General features: G+C 39.2%; 1 protein-coding gene across 1 annotated transcript in view; it reads left to right on the top strand.

The window, feature by feature from the left end:
• Positions 1 to 564: 564 nt before the first annotated feature.
• The window catches only part of cacna2d2b (calcium channel, voltage-dependent, alpha 2/delta subunit 2b), a gene marked incomplete at both ends in the record, with an annotated part of 33,226 nt that continues 20,046 nt past the window's right edge, over positions 565 to 13,744 (top strand). The window contains 2 exons of the mRNA XM_079217716.1: positions 565 to 680; positions 9,146 to 9,227. Of these exons, the coding sequence (XP_079073842.1) occupies positions 565 to 680; positions 9,146 to 9,227 (198 nt within the window). The remainder of the gene's footprint in view (positions 681 to 9,145; positions 9,228 to 13,744) is intronic.

Genomic DNA, 13,744 nt, shown 5'->3' with positions numbered 1-13,744 from the left:
TTCATCTTCATTTTTCTTCACCTTGTTGCATTTAGAGACCCTTTAGTGCTTCCGCTGCTACATCCTCCTGTCCGACAGAACCCCATACAAGAGCAGCGTCCAGTCTTGTATGAAACAAAAACCTAAATGTATTCCGATGATGAAGCCCACGTGGCTCTGCAGCGATAAATAAAAGCCTAAACTAGATTCGTCTTCTGCTCCGCTGTTGCCTGGTGAGCGTGAACGCGCCTGGCTCAACGCGCTGCTGAGGAGGGAGAGGGAGGGAGAGCTGTCGTGGACGCGCCGGCCTGTGTGTTAGTGTTGGTTGTGTTGGTGGTGTATATGTGGGAGCAGGAGGAGACACTCTGCAGTGTCTTGGCAGCTGCATTGGAGCATCTCCCCCCGTCCACGATGCCTCCGCGGCCAGTGCCCGCCTCCTCCGCGTCCACCTGAAAACAGAAACCGATATGAGGTCGTGGGGAAGCTGAGCCGGACGCGTACACCAGCTCGCCGTATGCCCCGTAGACGGTCCGGAGCGCTTCATTCACGCACAGAAACCCCCGTGACGAGAATTGTTAATGGAAAATGGCGAAAGGCAAAGGGTCTTGCAGCATCGTCTGCTTGGTATCTATCCAGATTATCTTGATTTTCAGCGCATCGTGGCCTGGAGCAGCGGGTCTCACGTTCCCGCAACAGTACACGTAAGTGATGGTTCCTTTGATTGGAAAACACACCGGGGCTTTGCATGGGAGACAACTTTGTGGCATGGACACTCAGTTATGGTGTCAATAGACACTTGACTTGTATTTTCTGCTGTTATATAATTTGACAGTGTGGACGATAGCATCAATGTAAACGTTGAGTATCTAAAGCTCAGTGTCATATGTAAGGTATAGTCCACAGTAGGGGCATTCATAAGCTGTATTCAGATCTTTTACAGGGATGTATTAATATATATATATATATATATATATATATATATATATATTCATATATTTATAAATAATGTATATGTGTATATATATATATATATATATATATATATATATATATATATATATATATATTAATATATGAACAATCGCATTTCATTGTATCAGTTAATGCTAATGTTTTTTTTAATCAAGTTTTCCTTTATATCAGATATAATGTGTAGCATGTGACCAATAATTTAGCTTCTCCATTTACATATGATAAGTTATAGCCTTCATGTTTAGGTTATGAACATTGAAAGCCTTAGATCTATTGGCACATTGTCTCAAATCAGTTGTCTCTGTTATTAATGCAGAATGACTCTCATTACACTGTTTTATATTTTTTTTTATAAAAAAAAAGAAGAGGAATGGTGAGGATAGAGAGATGTTTTCTTTTTGACACACTTTACTTTATAGTTATGTCAGTGAAGGCATATATGATGCTGGTCGTGGCTTGTATTATCAGAGGCTTATGGTGTATTTGACGGGCAACATTAAATCTGTGCAGTTGTGAAACTAAAAAGGGCTTTTTTTTTGCGTTCCTCCAGCTCCTGTTTTTGTGCGCCAGTATCGATTTTACCATGCAGGCTTTCAAGTTGTGTTGTTTTGTAAAAAAGCTTGCCACTCTAGCAACCTCCTAAGAAAATAAACATTGCAGTATTAGCTTCTATATACTGCATGCCCAGTTCTACTAGTAGCCCTACCATATTGCATAGAAGAAGAAAGGTGTGGTTTTACATTGCATTTCTCTTAAAGCCTCTCTCTATTTCAATCAATCCCGAGCTTAGTTCTTAATTGTTAACTTTTAACCCGTTGCAGTTAAGTACAGCTGACACTTAACTTGAGACTACAGTTATCTAGGCCCACTTCCAGGCTCTGCAATCAGGCTGCTCTCTGGAGGGAGGACCAGGCCAGATGGTCCACTCATCTTCGGGGCACACGTTGAGGGATTTTTAACCAATCACAACTGGAGATTTGTGCCGTATTTACCAATGAGAAATGGGGTCTATAAATCAGGGAGGTGTGGGTGTGTGTATGTGAGTTTTTTATGATGAATTGGGTTATTTCAAGTAGGGTATATAGACGTTGCTTTCTCAACCGCCTTCTCATCCTTTCTGCTGAGTGCTCCGAAACGGCTACATAGCCCTCTGCCCTGGGTCTCTTCATGTAAGCTAAATGAAGCAGAATCACTACGCTGAAGAATAGCATCTCTTTCCAATTAAGAATTAATACTGCAGCAGTGAAGATTTATTCCCCCTCGCCCTCCCTCATTTCGCTCCCACCCCTTCTGTCTTGATTCTGTTTGTCGATAGATAGATAGATAGATAGATAGATAGATAGATAGATAAATAGATAGATAGATAGATAGATAGATAGATAGATAGATAGATAGATAGATAGATAGATAGATAGACGGATGGATAGATAGATTGATAGACAGGCGGATGGATGGATAGATAGGTGGATAGATAGACAGACGGATAAATGGATAGATAGACAGATAGATGGACAGATAGATAGATAGATAGATAGATAGATAGATAGATAGATAGATAGATAGATAGATAGATAGATAGATATATAGACAGACGGGTGGATGGATAGCAACCCTCTCTTCTACCAAATATGTTTATATGACTACTTAATTGCTTTCCAAGTACGTTACGGAGGAAATGTAATTGCTGCATGGATTAGATTTACTGGCAAGGCTTTTTCCTATCCAGGAAGTGTGACATTGATATACTTCACAGAGCAGGACTTTGACACTGGAGATTGGAGTTTGCATCCTGCTTTGAACATTTACTTTTTTTGGTTAATGCGACCAAAACACTTAAATTTCCCCCCCCTGATTAATCTAGTGGTTCTCTTCCTGTCAAACAAAGTTTGACAAGATTCATTCTAACAAACTTACATGGAAAGTGCAGAGTTTTTATCAGGGAAGGAAACATAACAGCTGGTGGTCCTCATCCAGTATCATTGAGTCAAATCTGAGATATGACAAAGGCCTGTCACGCTCTTGAGATCACTGCCAGTGTGAGTGGGAAACCTTGTTTCTTTTGTGTATTTGTGTTTGAGAAATATTTAGTATTTTACATTACACTGCAGTAACTTGTGAGAAACAGACAAGAAAAGAAACCCAGTTCATGTTCTAGATAATGTTACATCTAGATCATGTTAATTTGAATTAAATCTGTTTAATTTGCTTGCTTTTGTCTTCTAAATGGATGCGTGAAAGAAAATGTTTCAGAACCACTGGATTAATCACTATAGTAAAAATAACAAACAGGGAAGATAACGGCTTTGAAAAGCCCAATGGGAACTCTTGAGATGCGGTGGTGTGTGATCAACAGACCAAAACCCAAATGTAATCAACTTAAAATGAGAGGAGCAGCAGATCCTCACATTTTTGAATTTTTGCTTCATAACTGCAAAAAACTGATTCATTTTGTTGTCTGCGGTCGATTAGTTTCCTGTTGATCCACCTATCTATCCATCCATCCAATCTATTAATTTACTTCTATTGGCTTCAGAATGAAATTTGAATAGATGCTTCCATGCTGATGTTTAGTACATAAGATGCTTATCATGTTCACCATGTTAGTTTAGTGTGTTAGCGTGCTAGCATTGGCTGATACCAATGGAAGAGTCATTATACTCTAGGTATTTGGTCATAAACCAAAGTTTTGGTTTACAGTAGAGATCACAATTCATCCGGAGAGGGACACAAATGTCTGAAAAGTTGTTGAGACTTTTCATTTAAAACCACAAATGTAAAGCTTGTGGTGGCACCACATGAAAAGTCAAAGGATCACCAAAGTCCTAAGATTCATCCTCTGGGGGACATGATAAAAGTCAAATTAGTTACTCTAGTTATCAGTTAGTTAGATATATATATATATATATATATATATATATATATATATATATATATATATATATATATATATATATATATAGATAGATAGATAGATAGATAGATAGATAGATAGATAGATAGATACACCTATTGCCTTGCTGCTCCACCCTCTCAACCTCTCGCTCTCTCTGACTGAATATGGGTCACAGCACATAGTGCTTCTCTCTATTTCATCCCAGGGGTGAGTGAATATAGTAGGTAACAGAGTAGAGGCACAAGTGTGCAGTGCTGTTCAGCCGCTTCATCGCAGCACTGCGATACAGAGTTTTCTGATGTCCCACAGGGCTCAGGAGGAGAGGAAATGGAGCACACACTAAAAAAACTTGGGACTGTGCTTCAGCTGCACTGACTCACCCGGTTAAAGCTGCTCTGCTGTTCTGTGGGCTATAGTCATGTAACAAACCTGATTTATTCACACAAAGGAATTCTACAATTGTAGGTGTTAAGTAAAATAAAATGTACTTTTGCTACATTTTCAAAACATGAGCACTGTGGATGGGTGACGTGGGTTCATGACGCGTTTCTGCTCACATACTTCTCACAATTTAAATCAGCACTAATCGGGCATTAACATGCAGTCTCTGATTCTGATACAATTCTCTTTTTGTCAAATCCAGCAAGCAATCCCCTCAGATGCACCGATCCAACTTTTCCAGTGGTGATACCAATATCTGGGCTTTGGGTATTGGCCAATATCAGTGTTTAATTTGTAAACTGTATGCCTCAATGTGTGGAAGAGACTGGGATCATTCTTTTATGTTTAAGGCAACATCAGACACAACGTAAACATTGCTTTCCTAAGTTTGTAAAACAAAATGTAACAAATCAATGCTTGAATATAAATATACATTTGATTAAAATAATGGCATCCGATACCAGATTGGTACATTGTCCCCGATAATGGACCCTGCTATTTGAGTCAGTATCGGACCAATATTCGAAAAATAAATAAATTTTTGTGTCATTTTTGGTACAATCTTTGTACTCTTATGTTTAATTTTTGGTGTTGCTCCATTGTGAGAATCACTAAGGCATCCACAAAACATTACATCTTGCCTGCTGCTGCTCTTTTTTTCAGAGCACTTCTCGTCTTAAACTGAAAATAATTGCACTTTTAAATAGAGCTGTGCTTGTCAAAGACACTTCGTCAGGCATTCCATCATATCTTCAACTTTCTTTTTAGAGTGATAATCTTGATGTTGCTGGAGTTAAGGAAAAACAATAGCTTACATATTTTCTACACCACTCCTTTAACTTAGTTCTTTTCTATCAGAAAGTCAAGCACTCATACTTCTCAGGGTGGTCTATTCATCATCAGGCCTAACAGTCTTTCACTCATGTTTAGCTCATAATATAATCAAAAAGCGGGGAAACAAATGATATTCAAATGCTTTTCATTGTGAAGAGTGTCTTTCTGTGGATCTGGACAGTTGAGTCGAAATGTGTGTCTCTAAAAACAGAGGAGACTTTGATCTGTTATGTTGTCTTGTAACTCTGCTGGGAGCTGAGTCATTGATAATGAGTCGACTCTCAGGTACTTACATCCAAGGCAATTTTCTGGGGATTGAGATTTATTTCCTGGTTTAAACTAATTTAGGTAGAAAGCGCAAATAAATGTCTTGTAAAGTCTTTTTTAATCCATTTGCCAGGCTGAACATCAGAGAATGTCCAGCCAGTGAATCATTGAACCAGTACAGGTAGGCAGGTGAACAGAGGGAGATGTGCGTTCATTCACTGATCCTCAGGGTCTCTTGAGGACAGAGCGTCAACGTCTGGCCATACAGGGGGTCTGGTTTAGTTAAGTTTAAGGCATATTTTGCATCTTATGTAATTCTGTTCCTCGTGGCGAAGGGCATACGCTTCAAGGTAGCGCTGACTATGTAAGACAGCAGTTGTTCTTATCCTGCAGGATGTTTTGATGGGTTCTGCAGGATTGTGTCTGTGCTGCTTTGAAATTGCAGTTTGGGAGGAGATTATGCTGTTTATCCCTGAGAATACCTTTTGGAAAAAGACGAACAGAAACATTTAATGGGTTCATTGGAGTGAAAGATTGTCAAATGATCAGTTAAATGAAGGTGGTTTGATATTGTTCATCTGATGTCCGCTGTTTAGAGTTAAATTATCTAGTAAAGTGGCCTATTTATCAAACAATAGTTCCACACAGATGTTTGAATCAGTTGAAAAAGGTTTGTCTCAATAACTCAAGTCTAAACACTGGATTGGTTGGCGAAGTGGTTAAGATTATATGAAAACTTGATTTCCTCTTGCATGAGAGATTGCTGCACTAAAGATGGCAGAAAACAGCTGCTGTACGTCCACCTTACACTTCCACTCTTCATCAGCAGCCCTACTGTGAAAACAGTTGTATAATGAAGCTTTCTAAAGTCTGGGGAAAAAAACACTGAAAATTGGAGGCAGGAAACAAAAATGTAATTTTCATTTTACTATATATTTTTATTTGTAAATAATTAATAATTAATTGAATAAAAACGTGAAAGAGCACATTAATGAACAGGTGTCTGTTGTTTGCTTTGTCCAACTGCCATCTGACCTCAGCTTGTGTTTAACTATTGATCAAAGGCCTCAGCTCAAGCACTGGTCGCCACAGTCAAGTATATTCTGAAAGCTTGTTAATCAGTAGCAGCATGTATCTCAACAGTTTTCTGAAGATGATTCAAATCTCCATAAATTGGACTCTTTCTTGGTAGAATCTTGTTTCATCAAAATAAGAGAAAATATTACTCTGCAAAATATCTATTTTCCTGACTTTGCAAGAATGCAGTTAGTGTTTGTTTTACGCCACCTTTTCACTTGATGTTCCTCTCTGTTAATTCATTCTGAAATTCAGTCTAAAAAATCATTAAATTGGTCATGGAGAGAATATATTGTGCTTCTGAAGGAGATACTAAGTCCATACCAGTTTAGTTTTATGCACGTGCAGGTTTGAATGCAAAAGTATCAAAAAGCTAAATGCACAACCCATTCAAATGGTCATTAAGCTGCCTCTTTGACTTCCTCTTTTTATATTACCGTATTTATAGTAGAAACCCTGTATTGGTTTGCGTGGGCTCGGAGGGAATTGGCTGCTGGAACCACATGTGCTTATAGTGCTGCGTTGGAGTTGGAGACATTTAACAGAGGAGTGCTGATACTGCCGAGTGCTGATGCTACTGTTAAATAGCCAGATACCCAAACCTTTCATTCAGTACAGCTGCCTCTTTTTAACAGTGGTTCACAAAAATAAATCTGTGTTGGTGCTGGCAGTACTCCATCATCGGGCACAGTGGTTGTTGTCGATATCACTTGTGTTTCTGCTACTGACTTTGATGTATTTGCAACACAACTGGACTATTTCACAAGTGTGGATACTCTCTTTCACAAATATAGCTCATATTACAAAACACTGCAGAATTGTTGATACATAAACAAAATCAAGAGTATAAAATGTGGGGAAGGATGGGTCAAACTGACCGCTTTTAGTATGGGATTAGTATATTGCAGTCCACAGTAGCTGGTTGAAGAACAAATGAAAACTACAACATTTGATAATTTGTTTTATTGTACAAAAAATGTGTTCAAATTCCAAATTATACGAATATATCTCTGACAGCAACCAAAAAAATGACTTGACCTTGAATTTGTGTTTCTACTGAGCATACAATTCACACACACAAAAGCATATTTAAGGCGATTGCTCATTTAAAGCTCAATGTGAAGTTCTCGGCTTCACTAACTAACAGAACTAAAAGAGCTTGAGTATTGGACTGACATTCACCCGGTGGGTAGAAACACGGCTCCAAATGAATACAAATGTTGCTCTGTAACTGCTGGATGTGTGGATGAAAAACTGATTGCTAAGTGTTTGCCATATTCATTTAAAAATATATGTCAGTGTTGTCTCATGACTACAGTTATTACAGTTAAGCATTTTGTCGGCGACTGTGGCTCAGTAGTAGAGCAGGGTCCTCCTTCAATCAGGGGATCGGCGGTTTGATCCCTGGCTCCGCTAGTCCATGTTGATGTGTCCTTGGGCAAGTCACTTAACCCCAAAATTGCTCTCTATGCCTACACGCTGTATGAATGTTGTATGTATGTTAGTCCTGATGGGTAGGTGGCACCTTGCATGGCAGGCAGCCCCTCCCATCAGTGTGTGAAAGGGTGAATGATGACAAGAAGTGTTAAAGAGCTTTTGGGTGGTCGGAGACTAGAAAAGTGCTATACAAGTCTATTTACTATTTGAAATATATTGGACTCATAAACTTTGTGTTTTAACAAAAACAGAACCTACATTGTACAGTTTATTGTCAAGATCATCCCAGCTCCAACATCCATAAGCCATTTTCATAGACAGTTACTGCTCTTCACGAATATCGCTGTAACTGTCTTGATATTCAGCATTTTCAACTGTAATTTGTTGACAGAGACTGTTAAACTACTCTGCCGTAGAGCCATACATATACCTCCCCTTCCTTGAAATGCCTCTGTTGTTGTTACTCTAACGCTCCACACAGTGGATGTTTTATTTATCCTGCCTCATTAGTTGCTCTATTTTGGGAGCTGCAAGAAATTCCAGTCTCATCAATTGATCTTGGCTGTCGCAGCAGGTTTTAAGAGCTGTTTACATACTTAGTATATAATAATGATGTGGCAAATTGTATATTTTTCTTTGCTCCGGAAACATCCTTTCGTACAATAATGATGACGAGTCAACAAAGCTGATTAGGAAGCATTACTTACATTTCAAGGCTTCCTCTCAACCACAGCCTGTTGTCAAAGCTTCTTTATACCTGTTGTCACTCATTGAATTTGGGAATTCAGCGCTGAATTGGTGGAAACTGTGTTTTTTTTGCTTAAAAAGATATTGTATCAAAGAGGTGCACAAATGTGAGGTTTTTCTTTCCATTGTGTGAAATTCTCAGATATGATCAGCTTCTTTTTTTTCATCCTACAAGTTTTCCTGTTCACTTCATTTCATAGGAAATGGGCCGGATCACTGGTGCTTTATTAATTGTATTGATTGCAGTATATTTCATTTATTTTTAGTACATCTTGAAAAAAAAAAAATATGTATATATTTTAATAAGAGCCAAAAGAAGTAGAGATAGTAATGTTTTTGTAATTTGTGTTAATCCATGCACAGGTAACAACACAGAACACAGAACACACACACACACACACACACACACACACACACACACACACACACACACACACACGCACACACATCTTTTTCATTGTTTGTGTTGTGTTGTGTGTTTCTGATGTTTATCCACAGGATAATGCACTGGGCCAAGCGTATCGAACAGGAGATTGACAAAGTCTTTCAGCACATCACTGGCGCTCAGCAGTTGAAAGGGGTGAGTGTGTAGCTCTCTTTGTATAGTGCACAGTTCTTAGTCATCATATTGCTGCATAAACTCAACAAGAAGAGCTCACTCAGCATGCAACATAGCTGTAAATCCAATAAATTAAATAGCTAAAGCTAAATAGGTGTATAAAACAAGAAAACAATTTCAGTCTACCTTTAATGGTTTTCTGCAACTCTTTTCGGAGATATGAGTAGCCAATAACACAGATTTAGTTTTCCCTTCACAGACAAACTCTTTCTAGCTTTTATATTCATCAGATTTCTTAATGTATGCTCTGTTTTGCCAAATTTTGCTGGCACTTTGTGTATTGTTTGCAATAATTATCAATCTTGACACGTTACACAATTCCTACAAAGCGGAAAAGATGAACGCCTACAGATCAGATTTCTGAGTATCTAGTATTATATTACATGAAGTCATGAGCTTAGTAACACCTACATTCATGAATACTAATTCAGGTCTTTCATAAGATGATCCTGTCATGTATGTGTTATTTGTTGCTGGGGGAACAATTTGTGAAGTGTTTTATTGCTTTGCATTCATGCAGCGTTATCTTTCATCAAGCTCTCAATCAGATCCATTTTACATTAGATTTTGCATAACTTCCATTAACCCCTTGACGTCCTATGGCCCGCTATCGGGCCAGGGAACGTACACTGTACAGTTTAAATGTAAAGTGTACGGTACATGCACACTTTAGCCGATCTTTATTTATAGTTCGATACGAGTGTGGTAGTGCGTTAGAAAGCTACGGTTCTCTGGATTCTAATTATGTCAACCATTTCAAGATCGGACCACCACAGCAGCTACAGTTAACGTTAGTGTCAAACAACAACAAACAAACAAACAATATACACATCTAGGCAACTCACCGATGACGCCTCATGGTGACCCATAGCTCGATCACATTACAACAAAAACTGTCTTGTTACATCGTAAAAACGTCCAGACAATCCAATCCAGTAAAATATTTTGTCCAAAACACTTGATTATATGCATAAATATCCACAAACTGGTGCTGCATCATTTGAAATCAGCCAGCAGATATGACAAAAATATTTCCGTATCTTCCCTGTAAAAGCCGTTATCATGCCTGCACTGAAGAAAACTTGATACCGGACTGTCCGTTGAACTCTAACCTTTCGATTGACACCAAACGTGAGCCAATATGAGCAACATGTCCACTTCACAGCCTACATTAGCCAACGCGAGTCAGCGTTGGACCGCGCCCACTGAGCCCGATTTGAGCCAATGAAAAGACGAAAACGGTATGCAGATTACAAGCGCGTCAACAACTGCGTCACGGTAAACAGTGGACGTAGTTTCATTCATTTCATTTAGCGTCAATACAAACACTGATAATGGCGAATCTGTCGGGGAAATCACGTCATTATTCTACAAAAGAGGCAATGGAAATGTGTCTCCGGCGTGATTGCGACAAATCTGGGGATGAAATATCCGAGGAAGAAAGTGAAATGTCTTTTGACTCCGAGACAGAGGAACCGTTTCTGGCTGGAGGAGACTATATTCTCGACAAGTAAGTATTTTATTATTGTCTTATTATTAAATATTGTAGTTTATATATTATTATTTTGACATAAAGGAAATGTTTCTGGAAGGAGACAACAGGCTCGTTCGTTAGAGCTGCTTCTCGCCTGGAATCCAGACGAGAGCTGCGTCATCAGCAGGAGGCGTTCACAAAAAACTGAGACCAAGTCTGACAGTTTTCAGCTAACTGAAAAAGTAAACACAGGAAGTCACAGATAAAATTACTTCCTGTTAGTTCCGATCTTTAGTGTACTTGTAGTTTACAGATTACGTTTTGATTTATGTGTTTATAAATATACACCAGCCTTTGATCGACTCGGCAAAATAAAACCTCTCTACGAGGAGATGAGGGAAGCCTGTAAAAGGAACTATCACCCCAGCCAAGAGATTTCGATTGATGAGCGAATGGTTGCCTCCAAAGCCCGCATTGCTCTCAAGCAATACATGAAAAACAAGCCTAATCGCTGGGGATTTAAATTTTTTGTTCTGGCGGACTCCAGGAATGGCTATACGTGGGACTTTTTTATATATGAGGGCAAGTTACAGGGAAAGACTGGCAAGGGACTGAGTTACGATTCTGTGATGGAACTCATTGATACACGTTTGCTGGGCACTGGCTACAAGCTATATGTGGACAATTTCTACACAAGTCCAATCCTTTTCACTGACCTCCTTCAAAAGAGGATCTGGGCGTGCGGAACCATCCGCACAAACCGAATTGGATTCCCCAAAACCAAAGTGAACAGTCTCCTCTCGAAATCAGCCCGTGGCAGCATACGCTGGATCCGGAAGGACTCCCTCCTCTTTGTCCAGTGGCGAGACACGAGGGACGTCTTCATGTGTTCAACCCTCCACACAGCCCATGCGGAGAACACCATACAAAGGCGTCTCAAAGATGCAGATGGGCACTGGGCAGTGAGGGACATCCCAGTTCCACCAGCGGTAAGGCAGTACAACCGGTATGTACTATATATTCAACTATGTTTTATGTCCTTTCAAAATGTAATAATGTGTGTGTTTGATAAATTTATGTTTTGGTATATTTTTCTCAATGTTGTGTACTTCTGTCCATCCAGGTGCATGGTTGGAGTGGACCTATCTGACGCCCTGGTCGGGTACTATAAAGTCCTCCATAAGACCATGAAATGGTATAAAACCTTTTTTTATCATTTCATGGACATTGCCATTGTGAATGCCTTCCTGCTGCACAAAGACCTGGCAAAAGGCAAAGGAGACATTCCAATGAGCCAGAAGGCGTTCCGTGAGACCCTCTCCGAGCAGCTGGCAGAGGTGGGATCTCCCTCCACAGCCAGACCCGTACCACCTCCGGCTCCAGGCGGGGGACATCACAAGCCGGTGTACATCAGTGGGCACAGCACTGTTGGTTGGCTGAAATGCAAGCAGTGCCATAAGAAAACAGCACTAAAGTGCTCCTCATGTGATGTGGCTTTGTGTCTGGTCCCAGGTAGGGACTGCTACAATGCATGGCACATGGCTAATAACATGTAAATTCCTCCCAGCACTGAAAAAAGCACTGATACAAGCACACACACTGATACAAGCACACACACTGATACAAGCACACATACTGATACAAGCACACCCAAGGTCGCTCCTCCACTCCCCCTCCGCAGCTGAGCATAATAACCCCCCCTGCCACCACAACATGTACATTGTTTTCTGTGTTATTATTAATATAAATGTAAATAGTTTGCTTTGTTTTTCTAATGTGTATTCATGTTTATTTGTGATGCTTATTCCACACTTAACATTTGTTCAAACTGTCTTTTCTACAGTGGAGATATAAACTGCTTTTCCACCAAAACATTTGTTTTGACTCTTATATGCAAACAATTTAGTTTCAATTATGGGAAAAAACACTAATGTGTTTATGCTTCAATTAATCTGTCAGCCATAGTGAATATGTATATGGGATAGGATACCTCTCAGTGTCACCTTTTATTAGAGCCTAAAATGAAGACTGTACGTTCAAGCGTTCAAGAATAGTAGTCTTTTTAGCATAAATGTGACTGGGTACCTAGGGTCCTCTGAAGTCTCCAAATGGCCTTTATTGGAAAACGCCTAGACATAACCTTAGTAAAACATGTGTAAAATATTCATTTTCTGTGATATTATAATAATGTTTTCACTTAGACTAGAAAAGGCTTCAGGCTATTGTCCCATTGTGTTTTCCAGTTCATAAGTCACATTCATAGTCATCTACAGGCATCTATTTGCAAAGAAATGTTCAGGCGGAAATAAAAACCTTATACTTTAGTGTGTTCAAACTCATATAACTCAGTGTCAGCAGCACTTAAAGGGATTCTGACTATTGGGGTATATATAATATTATATGTAATAATATATCAAATACTTCAGATTGTTACCTTTCAAAAGAGACCAAGACCATGCATTTACTCCAAAGAGTTCAAGTACAGCTTCCAATTTACTTTGGGTATACCTGGATAGGCGTTTTTCATCAAATTTTACAGGAACACTAAGAGGTTAAGGTAATCTGATAGTTGGCTCTGCAGTGACCTGAATTCTAAACTTGGATACCCTGTAAATGAGACTCAGTGTTGACAGTTCTAAAGCATTCGGCATAGATTTTAGAAGTCACTTGGCAGACAAAACACATTTTTTTGTAGGATATCTCAATATCTGAGCTTATAAATGTTGTTGTGATCTTAGTGAACTGGCCCTTTAAGGGGATAAGATACATTTCTCTCTCTAGAGAAAGGGAGTTGATTATTTGTCTATCTATACGCTCTTAATGGTTTTGGCATTGTTGTGTAGAAAATAAGTGCATACAAACTGGGGTTTAGACTATTGCCTGCATGTAAATGTAACATTTCCTGGTTTCTTGTGTGCAAGTAAACAAAGTAATGTTGGGAATATATTTCATATTCGAATTCATGAAGATATCAACATCTACTTATGTCCAATAAGTTATCAAG

This window comes from Taurulus bubalis (assembly GCF_910589615.1).
Source record: "Taurulus bubalis genome assembly, chromosome: 5".
In the NCBI taxonomy this organism is placed as follows: domain Eukaryota; kingdom Metazoa; phylum Chordata; class Actinopteri; order Perciformes; family Cottidae; genus Taurulus; species Taurulus bubalis.
This window is presented reverse-complemented; position numbering and strand designations above follow the sequence as displayed.